At 41.0% G+C, this 20,857-nt stretch overlaps 1 protein-coding gene across 1 annotated transcript in view; it reads right to left on the bottom strand.

The window, feature by feature from the left end:
• Nucleotides 1-278: 278 nt before the first annotated feature.
• Nucleotides 279-20,857, bottom strand: part of MCTP2 (multiple C2 and transmembrane domain containing 2) — a 125,181-nt gene continuing 104,602 nt past the window's right edge. The window contains exons 21-24 of the mRNA XM_075100636.1: nt 10,852-10,961; nt 8,394-8,503; nt 6,006-6,103; nt 279-3,698 (exon numbers count right to left, since the gene is read on the bottom strand). Coding sequence (XP_074956737.1) covers nt 3,630-3,698; nt 6,006-6,103; nt 8,394-8,503; nt 10,852-10,961 — 387 coding nt within the window. The 3' untranslated portion in view covers nt 279-3,629. The remainder of the gene's footprint in view (nt 3,699-6,005; nt 6,104-8,393; nt 8,504-10,851; nt 10,962-20,857) is intronic.

The raw sequence follows: 20,857 nt of genomic DNA, 5'->3' as shown, positions 1-20,857 counted from the left end.
TGGTTAGCACTCTTCCCCCAGGCACTGAATTAGCAGCAGCCAGTCTAATTTCTAGGGGCCAAGCACTTTCCCTTCCCTATGCAAATGGGTGCAGGGAGGCCGGTCTGCAGGCAGCGCTCTCCGGTGGGAGCCCCAGGTCAGCAGGGCAGGGCCTGAGCCCTCCACCGCTTTGTGGGTGGCTCAGCAGAGGACTGAGCGGGAAGCAGAGGGACGAATGGCTACGGCTGAAGGTTAAAACTGAAGGTTTACGAGCAGAAAAGAAGAGGTGCGTGACATTTCCACTGACTTTGCTTTATTCAGTTGTTCGCTTGCTTTCCACAAGGTGTGTTTCAGTGACTGAGTTTTACTGACAGTGATCCATACGGGAGCTGAGTCCTCAGTCCTATTCATGATTATTCATGAAACCAACCTGCAGCAGCAGCTTATGCTTGGGCAAACATGAGCACATATTTCATTTGCACATATACACCAAATCCAGTTATTTACACAATGTACAAGCAGCGGACGTTTTAGTCCTATTCCCATATCTTCGTGATTCTGTAATCCAGAGTCATCCAAAAGTCCCATAGTTACATTTAAATTTCTGAATGCCTTCTGTTCTGTAGACTTTAGACTGCAAAAGTACATATTATTGCACTGAAATGACTTCCTTAAATTAAAAATATAAGTTTCTAATACCCATGCTATACACTGAATAGATTAACAATGTAAAACCTGATCATTCACAGGGACAAATGGACACACAGAGGTAAGTATCAACTAATATTCTTGCTTTAAGAATGAAATGAAAAGTCTGAATAAAGAGTTTGATTACTGGAGTGTGCAGTAAATGCACATAATCCTCCTTTCCTTTAGGTAGGGCCTAGAAAATCCCACTAAATAGTTGTAAGCAGGTGGGGTAAAGCTTTACCTCATCTCCTGCTGCAGCTCAGTCTCCATTTCAAGTAACCTCCGGTGTTAGTTGTTACACTGCACTGTCAAGCGACGTACTTGCTTACCTAGTCAGATATTAAATATTGTAGCACAGTAAGCATTTTGCAAAGAATGGGAAACACATCTCCTAACCCCGACAAATTAAAAGCATCAGCTTAACCTCAAATGTTTATTTCATTTCAAACAGTATTTATCAAAACAAAGAGCTCATTACAACATATATAGTTACTGGACCATCCAAAACCCTTCATTTGGTATGTCTCCAGCATAACAATCTAACACAAATTATTCTAAAACACAACACATCTACATTTTAAAAAAAAAAAAAAACAACTATTAAAGTATCAGTTCCAACTTCTGAATAAATAAACACTTTTCCCTGCAGTTGAATGTTTTCACTCAAATCAACAATCAGATCTCACATGCCTGCTTAAATATGTCTGACTTTGGTCCTTACAAAATGACAAGACTACAGTATGATAAACCAGATGATCCTTTAAAGCGAGACAATGAGGCATTGTTTACACAGAAGATTGAGAAACTGGTTTAACGAAAGGGGTGCGTGGACAGCTATTGTATGTACAAGAAGGAGATTTACTGGAGATTTTATAATTTCTACAAGGCTCTTTCCAACCAGCTTCATTAACTTGAAGTAAATCAAATCATGCAGAGATCTGGCTCAGCCAGAAAGACATGCCGGGAAAGATACAAAATGAAGAAGAACAGACGCAAGATGATAAGCTTTAGAATCTTTGGCATTTTTCAAAAACATTTTCAAGGTTTTTAAATCTGTATATTCACCCATTTTCCCCCACACACTTGCCTATAAATACATTATACATATACTCTTCTTTATATACAACTCTGTATATTCATGAGTACACAAGCACACGTGCACACAAAGAGGCATTTTTGTGGCTTTTTAACCAGGATAATCTTTTTTCTATCTTGCCATTTGCAGCTACACACAGCTTTGCATGAGCAAAATACATTCTTTATCCAATCAAGTCTATGAAAATGTGCCTCTTCTAATTCAAAGGCACAGTTGGGCTTGTTACTTTGAAAAATAAACTTCTTGAAAAATCACTGAACCTGGCTAATAATCCACTGGAAGATACTCAGCTGTTAGCTTTCCTTCTTCAAAATCATGCAACAGTCCCACCAGATCGCTTTACTGAATGACACAGCATGGCTCCAGTTGGATCGCCGATCCACAAGCAACGTTTTATCTGTTTTACCTTTAATTAGATAACTTCTAAAGTCTTTTTACTGTGAACTACCCCAGGGGATGCTGGTGGTAACCCCTGCCTGGGAATCACAAGCAGCAGCTCCAGCTCTCGTGCTTCCAATGACTTCTTGCATTGGCAAGTCGCTCCCACAATGTCCTTCAGCACCTAAAGGAGCGAGGGCTACACTCCTACCAAAATTAAACAGGTTTACATAGGATTCTCTGTTTCAATTTCCCCAGTGACGTAACATGGATAATGCTGGTTACCCCAATCTTATAAAGCAAAAGCACAATAGCTGAAAAAGTGGTAAGCAAGCAAGAAATCACATTCTCCTCAGAACAGAAAACAGGGTCCTTTCTCCTGTTTCTTCATTTGCTCAGTTTCCATAAGACTTCACTTTCTGATCCTCCTCTTGTGAACCACCAGGAAAGACTCCAATGAGACATCAGTGGTGGACCAAGGTCTACACACTATTGCACAACCACGTCTGTGGGCACTATGCTCTTTCTGCACAAGCCCTTGCTTCTTTAAGCCTATGAAGTGTTTTTTCTCTTGGATCTGTAGTGTTGACCCGTCTGGATTTGGACAGGAAAACAACAGTTACGCTGAAAATATCTGATGAGATGGAATTATAAAAGGCAAGCCAACAGGGTCTCTTCAGGTCAGTGAGTCGGGCTTTTCTACAGTCTCTTAAACCTTTCATGCAGAAGGTTCTCATGCATCCATCGCCAGCAATGGATCTCTGACGATTCCAGTATCCAAAGAGTTAACCACAGGGTGGGCTTTAAAAACAGAAGGAGGGGAAGAAAAAAAAAAAGAAAAAGGAAAACCCGCAAGGGCTGGATGAAATATTGAGATACTGTTGGAGCTCCTAGCTCTTTCTGCTAATTATGATAAAAAACTTTTTAGAATGTACACTGCTTGAACAGAAGATGGGTATCAAAGACTCGTTAATTCAGAGCTTAAACCTTTCTAGGCACAGTGATTTAACTCAGAAAAGAATAGTTTTCATATCTTAATATAAATCTGTTGGATATGTTAAAAACTGGTTCAGAGCATCTCCTCACATCAGCTCAGCTGATCTGCTACACTAAGCGGAATTAGCTCTTCCTACATAAAACAGGGGGTGCTGCCACATCCTGTCTTGCCTCTGCAATCGAAGAAAAACAAAAAGAAAGAAAAAGAAAAGGTGCAGTTGCACCATCCTTTCACATCCTCCTCCCCACCCACAAAGTAGTTCATACGGTCCACCTTGCTCTTTTTTGGGCTATGACTCCATGCCGAAAAGACAACCCAAAAAAGACAACCCAAGAGAAGTGTTTATCAAAAACCACATCTTAGGGGAAAAAAAAAGTGTGCGGCAGTGGTCATAGTGTTGTTCTGCAGCAAGAAGAAGGGGACGGGGAAGCGCATGTGCACACGTGGGGGTACGGGGGGAGATGCTGCATTCTGAAATTGCACTGCATCCTATAACGCGCTCCGCTTCTTCCTAATGGGACTGGAGCTGCTGTATGGTTTCAATTCAGCATGCTGCACCTGTAAAAACAAATAGACATGACGTTTGCAGTTAGGTAACTCTAGCTCACTACAGTGTGTGTTAATGGCTCCCTGAGGACAAACCAAGGGAAACTAAGGAAGGTTCAAAAGTAATGAATCATTTTCTAAACACTGGAACATGGGGGATTAATTGCAGGAAGGATTTGAGAAGTCATGCATCATTTCTTGAAACGAAAATATTAAAAGCAGATTTTTCTAATGAGATACATGGGGTTCTACCTGATTTCAGCAATGTAGGCTAGATCTTTGGGGTTTGTTTTGGTTTGGGAGTTGTTTTTCTTACCTTTCTGGCATTAACCTATAAGTTTAATAAACTTCTCTCAGGAGTTTCAATTCAAGAGGATCCCAAAACGCAGGAAGATGACAGTTGTCAAAACTGTACACAGACCTTGGGATGCTGACATACTTAATCATTTCAAAAAAGGAAAATATTTTCCCAAATAGAACCTGGGCAAAGCTGCCTCCACCTTTCAAAACAATTTCTTATACAATATAATGGCTAAAACATGTGTGATACATGTAGTGATAACTGACAAGGATGGTGTAATCTCCAAATTGTCTGTTGCGCTACAGAAAAGTATTCCCACTGAAATCACAGGGAAACTTTTGCTGAGCATGCCGTCTTTTTCACTCCTCCTCTGCCTTTTGTCCAACACGCATGGGTTGTAAATGGCTAATGAACAGAGGTAATTTCTAACTCATTGCAGTACCACGGTGAAACGATGAGGTACTGATAGCATGTAAAACGAAGCAGACAGAGGGGTGTTGGGAGCTGCCATAGATGACTCTTCACTAGAGTGTGTGGCTGTCACACAGGCTCACTGTTTTTAGCACTAGTGGAAAACTCTGAGAGGGTTTGGCCCATCCTAGGAACTTCTATTACTCCTCCCATAGAAAATAGTTATCATTTTCTTTGGAGAGCTCAAAGGATCCCAAAATGATAGAAACCACTCAAGGAAATGTTATAAAAGTAAATATTAAGTAAAGAATAAATAGAAAAGCAGCTTATCTTTAAACATAAACACTAAAAGGGCATATGCAAACCATCACTGCAAATTCAGCGTGCTCTACAAGAGCAGTGACAGAAAAATAAAAGTACACAGCAGCTTAATGGCTGATAATTTCTGTTTGGCATTTTTCCTCCCACCAGTCTATGGCAAGAATTCACTCAAGTTATTAGTGCTGCCACCAACCAATCTGGCGGCCCCTTGAAATAAATGTCACCAGAAGCCTTTTCCAACCTTGTTTCCACCAGATGCCCCCACACTGCTTGTGGGAAATTATTTTTCTGTCTGCAACCAAGTAAAATCACCATAGGCGAGATTGTGATCCGCTTATCCACAGCGAGCAACACCCCACTGTGAAAGTACCAAGATTCACAGGGGAAGGTACAATGTCAGTGGGATCCAGGGCATTGGGATCAGGGCTTGAGGACACGGATTCCGGTTGATTAAAACAAAAGAAAGAATCCTTTATATCATGTGGCTTCGTTACCCAGCAAGACTATTTTTCTTCCTCCAAAAGAAATAAACAGATCTTGACATTCTAAAAGACTTATTGTTCAAATAATTTCCAGGAAGATAGGCGAGATTACTGAAGACAGTGTTGTTGTTTAAAAGAAATAAGAAAAGAGACAAGACTTGACTGAAATTGAGGGAGAATAGATTCTGGTTAGATTAAAAGTTATAATTCCATAATGGTAGAAGATTGATCTGATCCACCGCAGAATATTTTATACACATCTCAAGGCTTTCTCTAAACAAAAAGATGAGCAGAGCATTGTCCAAAGGAGGCCTGGAGTTCAAGGTGGGTGGGGAGGATGAATTTTGAGGGACAGCTGATGTGAAAAAAAACACAGCAAGCACAAAGTCAAGGAAATAATGTCATGTGTCCCCCCCTTCCCGTCTTGAGAAAACAGACAATTCAGCAAATCCTTTTGGATGGTTATCTCTATCAAAAAAAGACTATTTTTCTCTTCCCTCCATACAAATACCGGAGCAGAAAGGTGACGGAGACCAGAGTTCAGCAACCACACTGGGACATTTTTCCAGATCATTTTTAAGTAGGCCTTTTCAGGATAATTTTTCTGCAATCATTTTATCCTTCTGACAAAGGACTTCGGCTCCCCTCTCTTCTAACACCCTCACCCTCCTCCCTTTGTGGATTTTTCCAATTCCTTATCTCTGTTATTCAAAAGTGCACTGCCATCGTATTCCCCAAGCAGAGCACCCAGCCGCTCTCAGTGATGCTTGTTGCCTCTGTTGGCGGTGGCCATTCATTACCTACCTTTTGAACATCAGATGGTACCCTGGAGAGGAAATCTAGTAGCTCATTGTTGTCAATAGCGTAGGGATTTCTAAGCTTCTTAGTAAATTTATTTATGCCTAGGAAAAAAAAAAGCAAACAAAATAATACAACCCCTTTCTATTCCCTCCCTCCTATATTTTTCAGGCAAGGTGAAAACGGGAAGAGAAATTCACAAGTAAAAATTAGTGTGAAAACAGTGCCTCGGACTTAGCACATGTTCCCTGTCATGGGGAATCATTCACAAGTGCCTCCTGGAGGAAGTAGAGGGCATTATTTATAAAGGTATATCTCTACTTTGGGGATCATCTGTTGTCAACAACGTGGCAAAAAAGATTGCAGCACTCATTCATTCTGGAGGATGTTGTGGGGAGAATACACAAATTTGCAGCTGAGACTACCGTTAAATCTGCCATTCTGCGTGACCAAAGACATTCCCTCTCCTCGTACCCAGGGAACTGCAGGGATCTGAAAAGAATTAGGCAGGATAAAGGCTTTTTGCCTTCCATTTCTTCTGAAAATGAAAGCTTCCCTTCCCCATCCTGTCTTATAGCTTGTACTCTCTTCGCAGAACCAGATTTGACAAGTTGGTCATATTATGATGCTGTGGGAAACTATAAAACTTATGACAAGGTTTACTTTATTTTGATTTTAGGGTCAATAATTTGACTTATTAACTGCAACAACAGTGTTACCAGTGTTCTCCCATGGACTTTGTTATGCTTCAGCTATTAGAGTCGTTCCCTGGTGAGAGAAGATCCATAGGACTGTATTGTTCATGTTGTTGTGGGTATCATAAGGCCTTCACTTCCCCTGCCTTTGAGGACAGGGAGCGATGAGCAGACCTCAGCCAACACCATCTCTATTGCATGGACTAGGATGAGAAAGCAAGAGGCCTGAGCACCTTTTCCAGCTCTCGCCTTGGGCCAATGCAGCCACTTAACAGCCTACTGCCACCACCTCCCCAGTGAGAAATAGCAACTAGTAGTGTGGCTGTGTAAAGATGTGGTAGAAGAGCAAAGGATCATTAGGCGAAGAAAATCAGCTAACCCGTTTTAAAGAGTAGCAAATAAATTCAAATGTCGGTTGCCTCTGAGGATCATAATACAGCTTTCAATTCCATCATGCCCTGTCCAAAATCTCATAGCAGTTTCCCTGAAAGTGATTTCAAATGTGATGGCTGCTCCAGCCTTCTCCTTTCTCTGAAATGTACCGGCTTCACATCTGAGATTCAGCTTTTAAGCCATATACTTGTAGCAAAATGCCAACACAAGTTTCTGTTTTAAAAAACAGAAAATACCATAAGGTCTTTTAAGGCCTTGCCACAGGGTAGTTGTTTAACATGTATCATATTTGAAGGCGCTGTCAGTGTAGATGATGTTGATCGGATGTATAGTTTTCATGTACTCACCATGTCTTCCATACAAGAACAAGCAATATTTTGTTACTGAACTTTTTACTCCTAGCAATTTCTCTCCTTCCCTTTTGCCCTTTCTTTTGTTTGATTTAATCCTTTATTTCATTTATTTTTTGCCCAAGAGTTTATTTTTTGTCCTGCCACCTTCTCATCCCCTCTCTTTTCTGCACCCAGAAGAGCCAAGACAGCAGCAGATGGCTCAGCCCTGAAAGGGTGATGGGGGATCCCTACAGCCCAGAGTCACACCAGGGCTGAGCTTCAGTGGCTTGGTGAATGTTACCTGCACTGTGTTCTCAGCCATTGTACCTCAAGGCTGAGATAAAACCACCACCCTAAATAAGATACAAGGCCATTTTCAGATGAAGAAATTCTTCAGCAGCTGGAATGCCATCTCCTTTTGTGAAAGACCATCTTACTCTTCTTCATCCCACCACCAGGAAAGTTTTCATTTTTAAAAGCTCATCTTTTACTTCTTGATGCACTTTCATACAAATATTTTCTGACCCATGACACAAAGAGATGCTCAGTGCCTCCTACTGGACCATGGGGTAGTGGGAACGCTGATCCTCCTGACTGCAGGGGAGTTAAGACCCAAAATGCTCCTGGGGCCCAGGCTTCCAGCTCTTCAAACATGTTTTGTCCACTCCCTACCATTTCCCAACCAGGGGCTCCAGAACCAGGGAGCTAATTACTCTCCTGCAGAATAATGACAATATTGAAAGTAGCTTATCTAGACCAATGCTGCTTTTGTGGTGCTGTTGGAAACTTATAAAGAACCCTAAGAAAAGCAGATCATCGGACCACCTCGTGGGGGGCGGAATGGTAATTATAAGAAGTTCAAGCACCAGCACTTCATTTTCTGTGTAAAAGTTATTTAAAGCTTGCTTGATTTCATTCTGTACATACACATATTGTATTTATTGCATGCAAATGAGACACAGTGGAGTACTCACCCCAGATTAAAACAATGTACCTCAGTGGTATAAAATACAAAATGACTGTTGCTGCTGCCAGGACCAAGCAGGCCAGGACAGAGAGGAAAGGCACCGTCCAGTTGAATGTGCTGTAAAGAAAGACAGTAAACCTGCTCAATGTTTCTGCTCTTGGACACTGTACTCTGCTTACCGAATAATAATATAATGACCTCTTTGCAGCGCTCGGCATTTTCAAATGCACTGTAAATTGCAGTCCCTTTGGAAGGTGGATAAGTAGATTCCTGCATCTGGATGCTGTAACGGATTAAGGGAGATATCTGAGAGGCAGATATCATGATAAGGAGAGAGATGATAGTCTCCGGGGAGCTCAGTGAAGTTGTTAAGCATGTAGCAAGTTGTTTTTATTTCTTCTTATACGTGTCACACTTGTTACACATCTCTGCTCACCGGTCAGCTCTCCATTATTCATGGGCAGCTTATCTGATCTGGAGAGGAGGCCGTGCCACAGGTGCGAGCCATCTGAGCTGGCTCTACTGGGCCACAGTGGAGATGACATGGGATGTGTGTCAGCGCATGTCAAATGTGGCAGGTAGCCGGGCTCAACCCTGCCAATAACTTGGAATGGCTTAATGATGACTGATGCTAAACCTTAAGAGAGCCGTTAAAGTCATTTCTCTGTATACTATTATGGAATACTATTCTATATAAAGCTCTCAATATTTATATATTTGCCTCTATTTCCTTATGTTTTCAACAATTCCATACTACACTGTATAGAGGAGGCTGTCCTGGGTAAGGTAAAGGATGCTAGCAGCAGGCCAAGCTTCCGCACACCAACCTGCATCAGGTTTTTTCCGAAGGGGAGCACTCTCAGGAGGCTCGGTTACTACAGTCATCCAGAATTCTGCAGCACTGCAGCACAAAAGAGGACCTCCTTTCACTCAGATCACTCATCTGTAAGCCCACAGTAGACTTAAGGTGAGCAGCCATTTGAAATTCTTTTGTCCCCCTGTGCCCTTGTAAGATACAGCTCTACAGCATGCACCAAACATGGAGAAACCTGGACTACATGAATGCCAATTCGTCCATAGATGGATTTATGGATCTGGGCATCTCTGTTTCATACGATCTGCCTGCTAACTTCATCACATCATGATGACGGTGAGTAGGAAGAAGAAAGAATGAATGTGGACCACTTATCAGGCTATAAAATAAGATGAACTTCCTTTGACAGATAAAATTAATAGGACGTTAAAGGAATTACTTTTAAGCTTCAATATATGTATTAAATATTAAGTAAAGATAGGTGGGAGAGGACCCATCATTATCAATCAACGCAGCTTAAGCTGAAGTAAAAAAAAAAGCAAAACATCTCAATTCAGTTAAACTATTTAAACTCCCTACGCTTGTATAGCTAGAGTGACAGACGGAAACTGTAGCACAATTCAGTCTGTCACTTACAGAAAAACTTTGGCGGCAATTTTTTAATGGTACATTACTGTTGAGATACAATGGAATTCTTCTGAAATTACATCGGGCATCCACATTAATACCCAATGTGTTCTTTAAGACCGTTGTTACCAAAATGAATAAAAGAATTAATAGCGCTTAAGCACTCTGACTCTTCCTGCCATGCAGCTGGGCAGAACACTCGTGCCTTGTTCATAGACTGGAATACGTCTTGGGCCACTTCCACCCCAGCTGGGGTGTCCGGCATGGAACCACATGCTTTTGCTGTATTTTTAGCTTGAACCCAGCTCCTCATTAAAGTGTGGCTCGATCACAAACCATCACTGTGCTCAAAACAGAAAACAATGTGGGTCAATTAAGCTCCAATAAAGATTGGGTTATAAAATTTTGTATGGGTTTGGGTGTGGGATTTTTTTTTCAGGCTTTTCACCTCCTTCCTTGTAAGGTCAGGAATACCCTATGTGCATCTCCTTGCGATGAGACCCAGAAAACGCCCTTTGGGCTTCCCTGTGGCACCGGCAGGAAGCAGAGAACTCAAAATGGTAAAGATAGAAGATCAACCCATAGGGCAGGGAAATAAGTGACTGGTAACCCCTGTAACTAGGCCAGGGTGGGGAGAGCGTGGGAAAGGCAACATCAACCATCAATTCCCACCTATTTTCCATGAAGGAAATTAAAAGAAATTCCTGATACTTCTGTGCTCACATAGTCAAGCTATATTTTCCCTTGTCTGGCATCATGACTCCCTACCCCATCACAAACAGACAAGACCAGAAATCTGGGCAAATGCGAGAGCTGCATCAGTAGAGCACGTGGCTTCTCCTCTTCTCTATGATTTGGGAAGGTTTTTGGAGTAAAAGACCCCAAGAGAAGAAGTGGTGGGGCTGGCCAGGTTCTCCCGCTACACCTTGCAGTCATTTTTTGGAGTAAGACGTTCACTCCATCTTAATCTTCCTGGCTCTGCTTCACTGCAAATCATGGCTAAGCAAGAAAAAATATCACTTACTTTTTAATCCTCTCTCCAAATGATGCTATTTCTTCTAGGATGCTTTGAACAGCTATGATGATCTCTTGGACCATGTGGATTCTGTCAATTAAGCCCTTTTTCTCAGATTCCTAACAAAAAAATAAAACACCAAAAACTTTTTATACATTCAGTATAACAACGTTCATGGGAAGAAAGTAAGATTCCCAGTACTGCTGATGCATCCATGAACTCAAGTATATCACTGAAGGAAGGAGAGAACACACACCCTGGGTTTATCCCATACAATGACTACGAAGGCATATAGTTCCCTATATTTTCTTCCTCTTGCTCAGCACATGGGCAGAGGTTTCTACACCTCCTAACACAAATCAACTGCAGGATCTCAAACCAGGCTTTCACTGAAGAACCCAGCTGTATGCCAAACCAGAAGAGATGTTGAACACCCCTAAACCCAGTTGACCCGTAGGGGTGTGCTGGGTGCTCAGCGCTTCCTAAGAATATTCTTGTGCAGAACTTCTGGGTATCACTTTTCTGAGCTTTACAGGCTCCCAACAGCCATGCTGTTTTCTGTACATAAATTAGCAGCAAGACAGTGAATATAACAATTTTTTTAACATTCTGTATACAGAGACCTATTCTTTTGCTGGAAAAAAAAGAATCAAAGGAAAAAATGTCATTTTCTTTTTACAGCAGCCATCTCACAACTTCATTTCTTACTGCTTATTTTAGGCAGCAACATTACAGGACATTACTACACATGTGCAGAAATAAAAAGGAAGCACAGAATGAATTAAAAATCAAAATTACTTAAATCAGCCTTGGAAATCAGTATACAATTATCAGCATTCAGCATTTCTTTGCCAGCAATCTAACACACATACAGGCATGCAAATTGGTGTGGTTGCAGATATTCTAGCAAGAAATCAGCAAAACATTCACTTATTACAAAATGCAGAGCCCTGGACACCGATTTTACATCATATTTACACTCTCCAAAATCAGCTCTATTTAGAAAAAAGACATTTTAAGTTGTGCTTTAACCAGTCAGTGCCCAGAGAGGGGAGACGCTGGTAAAACGCAAATTGCATCCATGGTCTCTGTGGTCCTCAGCAGGCAGGGCAGGGGAAAGGGGGGGTGCGAATAAGGAAAGGCCAGAGACTCTTGGGCCAACACTGCTGCAGTTCTGCTTCTGTGCTGTGAACCCCCGTTATTTCTCCACGCAGAAGAGAGGGTCAGAGGCTATTTAAAGCTGCACTAGGCCAGACAGGTGAAGGCTCATTGCCTCAGCCTTTTGGCGCTGCTGCTCCATGAGAGGGTTTGTGTGCATCAGGGAGGGCACCGCACTGCATCGCTGTGTGCTGGAATAACATATGAACCACCCCTGGCTGCTGAGAGGCAGACATGTCAGTACAGCCCTTGTAACCCTTCGAATGAATTACTGCCTGTTTCTCTTCATAGTAATTTTTGAGTTCAAAAAGTCAGCCAAAACCACCACGGAGTTATCAAGCTCCAGACATTTGAATATTTGCCTTTAGGTTGCAAGCGAGTGCACAATGAATAGAAGCGGCATTTTAAATAATCACACATTTGGGTGTGAAAATGAGTATTTTAACATTAATAAAACAACCAGCAAAAAATCAAACCCTTGGGGTGTGAAATAACCCCAGAACAAAATAAATAAATAAATAGTCAGTTTATGTGAAAATAGCACCAAAAAGTCATTTTCACACAACTCTAGTTATAACCTTGTTAGGCTTAAATGTAAATTACACATTAAGATTATATTTAATTATTCACTCACTAGAATGGTACAATGGTCCCTTAGCAATAGTTGGCTTTTTTGCACTAAACTTGGAAGTAGAAGCTGGGGAGCAGCTCATGGAGAACCAGGTAGTGGGAATTTCACTGTGTCCAGATTCAGACAGAGGGGTAAAGAAATCACTTTAGATAAAGTGATATTCCAGGGCAAGCCTACTCTTGCTACCCAGAGCTGCAAGGAAGATCATCTGTCAGCTCTATCTGCATCATGCTGACTTCATTTACACGTCTTCGATTGAGCTTAGAAATGTGGTGATAATACAGTTTAACCAATACAACATAAATTCTGCTGTAGCCACCAATCAGGCTAAGAAAATCAAACTACCAGTTCCTAGGATATAATGACAATTGCATGCATATTCTTACCTAGCATGCATGCTAAAATCACCCCTAGGCAACGGCATTTTCAATTTATAAAACAAAATATGCCCAACCAAGGAAAAGGAAGAGACAGACTGGGATTAGAAAGCCTCGTAAACTAAATCATTTATTAGAGAGTAAAACAGGCTAGCGACTGCCCTTGCAGTATGCACTGCAATGTGTGTGCAGAATCTTTTGAAAATCCTGGAAATTTGTCAATGTTTTTCCTTTGTTATTATTGTTTGGTTCTGGAAACCTGCAGTCTAAACACATCTACAGGACGATTGGGTCACTGGTTAAGCAAGAGAGAAGCAGACAAATGAAGTACGAAAAATGGGGTTTTCCAAATTATTTAGGTTTTGGAGTGCTGTTTATGCTTTCTGAAGTCATCAGCTCACAAAACAGTGTCAGAAGCAATAAGAGAGTTCATAGTCCATCAAGACAACTGTCACTGGTCCATATTTATTAGTAAATGGCAACTGTCATATGGAAAGCTATATTTGAATGTTACTATATTTGTGGAAGATGTAAAAAATTATCCTAAATACATCTTCCACTGAATACGCTTTCCCATCTGTGCAAGGCCCCACCACCCAGATAAATTTTCTCTATCCTCCTCAGGCATCATTCGTTTCTTATTTCTTTCAGAATCAACATATTTATGCTGCTTGAAAACAGGATTTGGATACCTATGGTTTAAAACCACAGCTCAGAAGCTTTTGGTTCAATTAAAAATAAAATATCCTGCCTGCTTCTGGCATTTTTTTCCTAACACTGGTCATGAAGCTTCCATTCCTTCAAGGCCTTTTCCTTCTTTATTTCTTAGCTGATTACAGCACTGTAGGTGGACCAAAACTAGGCTTCAGCCTCTGGGAAAGAATTAACTCCATCAAAATGAATTTACAACTGAGAATTAATTATATAATCAGTGTGTTACTTCAAATCTTCCTCGCATATCGTGGTTTAAGAAACCTTCATTTCTACATTAATTGCCTGAACAAAAACACAAAAGGGGTCTTACAAAAGATTAAGCATGTCAGGGGAAGCAAAAAAAAAAAACCACCACCCAGCAAATTCGGAAATTAAGTCTTTTGTGTCCAGCTAATATACATCAACTTAAACTTGTAAACGAAGACACCAAATCTCTGCCATACCGAAAAAACGGTGCCTCTAGATTTTTCTTTTTCTGAAATAGGTAACAGTTAATAAACAGGACACGTAAATGCATTCCAAGTGTTACTACAGCATTGTGGTCTTCCTTCCCTACGACGTTATGCTGCTCCCAGGCATTCAGGGACAGTTGCAAAAGAAACTGTCACACGACCACAGAATTGAGGTGCTTCCAACGATCACGACTTTGAAGGTGTGTGAAATATTGGGCAGGCCAGGAGAGGTCATCTCCAGCATTAACACAGCAACTAGCATCGGGTGAGCTACCATGGTCAGAGCTGGGCTTGCACGGGGAAATCATAAGGCCTGTGGAGGAAGAGACTAAAGGCAAAAATTATCAATCGTCTGGTGCTCTGCATCAAAGACCAAATAACGCTAGTTACTGCTTCAGCAAAGCACCCGTTACTGAATTGAAAACTTGGGTGGCGGAGAGCATTTACTTCTTGTGATCATTTGTTTCAACGATTAGTATCTTTAATCTTCACAGAAAGCAGTGCCGTAATTTTTAAATCTATCCTTCAGGTATTTTTCCTCTGGGTGCACCCGAACCAGTAAGCAACACTCAAAACACACAGACCATTTTTAATGCTCTCTGAGTGTATTTCTGATGCATACTGCAAATAAAAACTTAGGCTTGAAGTCACAAGCAAGTTCTAAATATTTGCTTGCTTGGACTTCATATAAAACACTTGCACAAAATGAGATCTTGCATGAGACTCTGAAACAAGTGGTATTCATCAGCAGATTTTTTGCATGCCAAGGGAAACTCAGTATATAAAGCTGAGGAACACTTGGGGGCAAAGATGAGGAAAAGGAGAAGAGGAAAAATAAATAGGGATTAATGCAAAAAGTGGAAGAAAACAGGATACAGGCGACTAAGTCAGAAATGAAAATCTTTAATATCTTCAGGAATTTGAAGAGTTAGTCTGCCTAGCCCTGGGCTGGCCTAACTTTCAGGTTTAGGTTTTTTACAGGAGCTATCTCATTACACCACTGCTGCTACGAGCACATTAGGGCAATGTTTTACCTGGATTTATCCCACATAACCAGATATTTATTCCCCAGTGTATTAGCAACAAACAAGACTGATGGAAAGGTGAAAGAAAGCAAAAATGTTCAGGTACGTACGCCTTTTTGTTACACCATTATTCTGGGGGTTTTTAAAAAAAAAAAAACAAAACACACTGAAACAAAACATGCTGTAGTCACATAGAGAAAAGCAGGCTTAGCCAAAGCTGGATTTCACTTGCAACTTGCTCTGTGCTAGACTACAAAACACCAGCCTCAGCAGCGTCCAGCAAAACCTGTGCTAAGCAACATCTTAAGGCCAAGATACTCATAGATGAACAACTTCTGAAACCAAAAAGATTATATTGGATATAAACAGCAGACCACCAGCCTCTATTGTCTGCAGGGAACACTTCACTAGCAGCTTCAGTCTAGCAGCAGAATGAAGCTCTTGTGGGAGGTGGCAGCCACGGAGCGACAGACAGTCGCTTGGTAGCTAAAATGAATTCCAGGCAGAGCTTTGAAAATAGTCACCACAGCAACCTTGAACTGGGTCCTGCCTTCGGTGGGAGCCAAAGAGGGCTGAAACGAACCCAGCAATCTGCCTTGCTGAGTCACTGTCTTGCCCTGTGCTGCAATGTCTGCTGCGTGTCGAGGAGGGCTTCTTGGCACTTCCAGGAGGACGGGTACCCAGGGAGGATGGCTGCCAAACTCTGAGCGATTGCCTCGTGCAGTCCCAAAACTGTGCATCACAGGCTCTTTTTGTTTATTAACACCATGCTGCAAATGTGCCTGTCTGACTGTGGAAATTTAGCGAATCTGAGTGTACTTGAAATAATTACCAAGTAGAGGAAATGCAACACATACAGGTCAATTTATGCTCTCAGTTAAAAAGGTGTGAAATCTGGAATAATTCCACCAGAGCCAATAGAATTACTTGAGACTGATATGAAGGAGAACACCATCAGCCTTAAAAGGACACAGAGTTTAACAGCCGGTACATCATCCTACAGCCAAGGCTGGGAGACCACTGGCTAAAAGGCAGAAGATGACCACCTCATGCCTTAAGCAATGCTTACACTTTTTTTTGCTTACGTTAGACAAATTTTACCTATGCACAGAGGACCAGCAAGTCTCCTAAGCCCAACCCAGAAAAAATCTTATATGGGGAGGCTTAGGTCATAACTCTGTTGCTTTCCCCCTGCACAGGCACGAAAAGCAGGGGGTTTAAGAGGCATTTTCTGTTCTTGTTCACGTTTTCATGGGGACGTAAAGTAACCCAAAGTCTGGCGGTATTGCAGTCTTAAAGCAATACCAGGAGTCACAACAGAATTCTAACACCATTCAGGTGAGGAACACGTGCATAAGAAGCAACAAGAAAGGAGCTTGAACGGAGATAAAAAGTCATCAGTCATCTTTGATTTGAAAAAGTGGAAAGAAAACAACTCTGGCCAAAATAAGCACTTTCTCCTGGAAGTACGTGAGACCTAAGAACAATCACATGGTGATTAGATTTAAACTACTAGATCATCTTCTATAATCTAGGTAATGATCTTCAGCAATTTGGGGTACAGAAGAAAGTTAGACCTATTCATACATCTGCTGAATTCAAAAGAAATTTTAATAACATTTTAAATTGTTGGAATTCTTAAGGGACAAGAATGCCCTGAGGTTTATGTGCTTGGTCCAGTGGCCTGCCTAGTGCTACTTAATATTCGTCCAGAGACTTAGAGAAGTTACATGGTTAGATTACCTACCTCTGGGGCGAGAGGGAGAATTTTAGACTGCTGTATGGCTGCTAAGGTTTATGCATGAGATGAGTCATACCACCGTTCTCAGGATACCTACAAGTCCTCTGCAGGTCCCCCCTTTCAACTCCTCTCTCCCATCAGTCCTACACCTATGAATGGGTGGGTCATGATGCTGGGATAAGGATTGTGCCAATTTACGGAATGCCTACAGATAATAGCAGTCCTAAACAATTCTGCAGTTTAAATAAGAAATAACAACAGACCATTTATCTTCCAGTTTCTTGTACACAGGATGCTCCTGAGCAAAGAGCAAAGCACAAACCGAGCAACCCCTGCACTCTGTCTTAACTAGAAGTTGATTGGGTTAATAAGAAGCTTGGAGAATACTTACAGAATCTATCATTGTGTCTTAAGTGATACCTGGAAACTTGTACTACACTTTAGTCAAGGCGGTTGCAAGACCAGATGATTATGTGTGCTTAGAAGTGCCCATTCCTCCAGCTTTGCACCAAGCATATCTCGGGCAAGTGGCAGAATCTGCCCCTTAGGCTTCGCAATCACTAACGTATTCGTGGCCTGTGCATAGACTCATTAAAGCAGTGAGGGAGGAGCCACAAAGAGCCACCTGAAGAAAGAACAGCAATTTAAAGGAGTCCACACCTACACAAAAACACACCTTGGGGGTTATTTTAGGACATGATCTTGCAGAGAAGGTGGGTGCTCCCTGTTAGTCAGAACATACCCTGTCTATCACGGGGCATTTTCAAATATTTACCATCATTTCTCTTCAGCAATCTTAATGGGAGATGTTGAAATATTATATTGCAATTGTTGCATTGAAAAGAGGAAAACTAATGAAATTATTTATACTTTCAGGGAAGAAAACAATGAGATGATATTGTCTTGAATGACCTTTCCTAAGTATGGGGATATAGCATCTTACACAATAGACTCTTGGTTCATGTTTCAATTACTGACCTTTACTGTGGAGAAAATTAATGCAATTTTCATCGTAATCCACCCGTACAAATAAGATCCATACAGAAGGTTTCCACATGCTGAATCTAACTCAAATGGAAAATGTCAGCTGTTTGCTACTGGATGAATTTGACTTTAATTTGTTCAGCTGGAGTCTTTTTGAACTGTGTTCATAAAACTTTATATATTTTTGGTACCTATTTTTGACAGAGAATTTCCTACATTAGAAACACTGGAATTTTCTTTGGGGATTTTTTTCCTAATTCTCTTTTTTCCAATACACAAGACAGATACTAAACATTTTTGGAAGTTGCCAAATAACTTGGCTTAAAGACCCAGTATCATCCGAGCCTTCCCTATGACATCCCACTACCCAAGCAGGGCTACATTGGCTCGCTGCGGGATAGAAATCCTCCAAGAAAAAAAACAAACAGGAATTGTTATTGATTTAGTTTTGTGTCTGATTTTCTTTTGAATCAGTTACTAGACCTGGAAATAGTAGTAATTTAAGTTTTGCCTGTTTTGGAAGAGATACAAACTTTTATCCAGACAAATTAAGATCATGAGAAGACTCCAGGACTCTTTCCAGTCAGGTGCTATGACACACTCATTCAACAAGGTAACTGTCTGCTTGTGAAGCTCTACAGTCGTTGTCAAAGAAAGGGGGAAAAAAAAAAATATATATATATAAATGGTCAACGATTAGACAACTTACATTCTGAGCTGCATGTAACTTGTCTATACCTTTCTACTGGTGGGAGAAGGATGTTTCAGTGATGTAATTTTAAAACAATCCTTATTCAGACAGCCTGACAGACCCCAGAGCTGACAAGACTCAGCCTGAACTCTATGTCCAAGATGGCACGAATCCGAGAAGGCATTCATCCACTGAGTAGCTTGTGCCAAAGGGACGGAGTGCTGTTATCTTTTACAGTCCTCCATGCTGGTATACGGGGACGGGAGAGGGGGAGGGAAAGGGGGAGTTGGCAATTAGGCCCTGTCATTTCAGACAGATAGTTTAGGTGGAGGGAGTTAATCTGCTCTTGGGTTTTTGAACTAAGCGTCTGTGTATTTATAATTTGTAAACAGTTCGTCTCTTAGAGGGTGTGTTACAATTCCCAGAAGCATGGCGTGTTATGTCTAACGTGCAGCAGAACCCAGAAAGGCTATGTGTGAGAGTATTTTGATACAGCACGATGATAGGAAACAGAAACAGTGACCTCTTATTCCACAACCCAACTAACAGATTTCAACTTTAGGAGCTCTTGTACTAGGGAGGAAAAAAAATATACAGACTTCTTTTTAAAGTATAGTTGTCTGTTTAAATGTTGACATTGCCATGAGATAATGTCATAAAATTACATTTTTCTTACACTCCCTAGAGAGCATTGGCCACCCTCAGACTTGGAAAAGTCAGTTAGAATAACTTAATGTACTTAAAGATGCAAGCCATCAGAGCGCAAGCATGGTGCATCGCTGATGCAAAGGGGATATACCCAGGACAGGACGAGGACACTGAGGCAATGTTGCACAGCACTTGACATGGGACATATATAGTGGCTGGCAATTCTCTCTTCTGGTAATTCTGTGTCAGAATTCCATGGACCCATAACACTATATCAATTAATACAAGTTTTGAATTATTATTGCTCTAATGTTGGGATATAAAACGTTATCTTGATGAGGAAGCCTGCTGGAGGTGTCTACTGTGAGCAGCTTTAGCCAGTGCTACCATCTCTCTATTTCAGAGTCACTCTGCTTGCATGAAATGGAGATAGAGGCAATGCTGATTACAAAATAGGAGGGCCAAATCATCACCAGCTCAACACTGATTCTCAGGAATTTTCCCAAATCTGCGTACCTAGTTAAAAGAAACCAGGAAAGAGAATGACAGTGAAGTTGTTGGGGTTGGGAGGGAGAGTGAGGAGGAGGGGAATGCAAAGCAACTAGATCCAATTTAAGTGACCCGGGTTGTGGTTATGGAAAGAACTAAAATGATGGAGTTAAATCTAGGGTAAATTTAATGTCGAATATTTTGGCTTTGCAGCAATGAATCTGTTGCACAGCACAGGAAACAGAGGATTAAATACCCATTTAATACATTTTTACTTTTTTTTTTTTCCACTTCAGCACTTGCAAATGAAAAAGAGGAATATTAAAAAAGAAGAAAGTAAATGGGATTGGTTCCAGCAAATAAGTTACACCATTAGGCATCACACAAATAAGATGTAGGGTCAACATTTACAGGTGTCTAGTTTTGGGTACCCACAGAATAGGCATTATCTACTTTTAGACATACACAGTATTCCTTTGAAAAATATGCAACTTTCATTTAGCAACTTCTGATGAGTTCCAGATACCGGTCCATTTCCTTGACCAATTTTACAATGCAAAGAGTGAATTATAAATGAGAACATTTAAACAATTACTGTGTGTTGCAAGAAACCTGTAATTCAACTAGATTGTCTAAAGTTCACTTTATAACTTCGATGAATTTCTGGTTGCTCATTAAAATATAACCGCCACAGAAGAGCAGGTTAAATTTAAATAACTATTCCCACCAATTAGTCCGCAAAGCTTCAATTCTAGGGTCTGTGATGGAGAAGAGTTAAGGTGCACTTGCTAACAGCGGTATGGATTTAGTTCTCAATGACCAACAATTTCACTGTAACACTCTTAAAACATAGAATATCCAAGAAGAGTCTTATTAACTTCTTATGCAATTTGAAAGTTTCACATCACTTTGTGAACGTTTTCTTCCTAACAGCTAATGTTCCTTCCCGTGCTGTTGCTCGTTAAATAATTCACCTTTTAGCTTTAGAGTATTTATAGATTACCAGATCCTCCTTCACTTACTTATGTTTTTTCTAGCTGTATACACTAAATTCTCTTAAACTTTCTTCTTATGTCATGCTCTCTAATCCTTTTACCATTTGTTG

Source organism: Phalacrocorax aristotelis, chromosome 7 (genome assembly GCF_949628215.1).
Source record: "Phalacrocorax aristotelis chromosome 7, bGulAri2.1, whole genome shotgun sequence".
Classification (NCBI taxonomy): Eukaryota; Metazoa; Chordata; class Aves; order Suliformes; family Phalacrocoracidae; genus Phalacrocorax; species Phalacrocorax aristotelis.
Note: the sequence above shows the minus strand (reverse complement) of the source record. Positions and strands in the feature narration are given on the sequence as shown.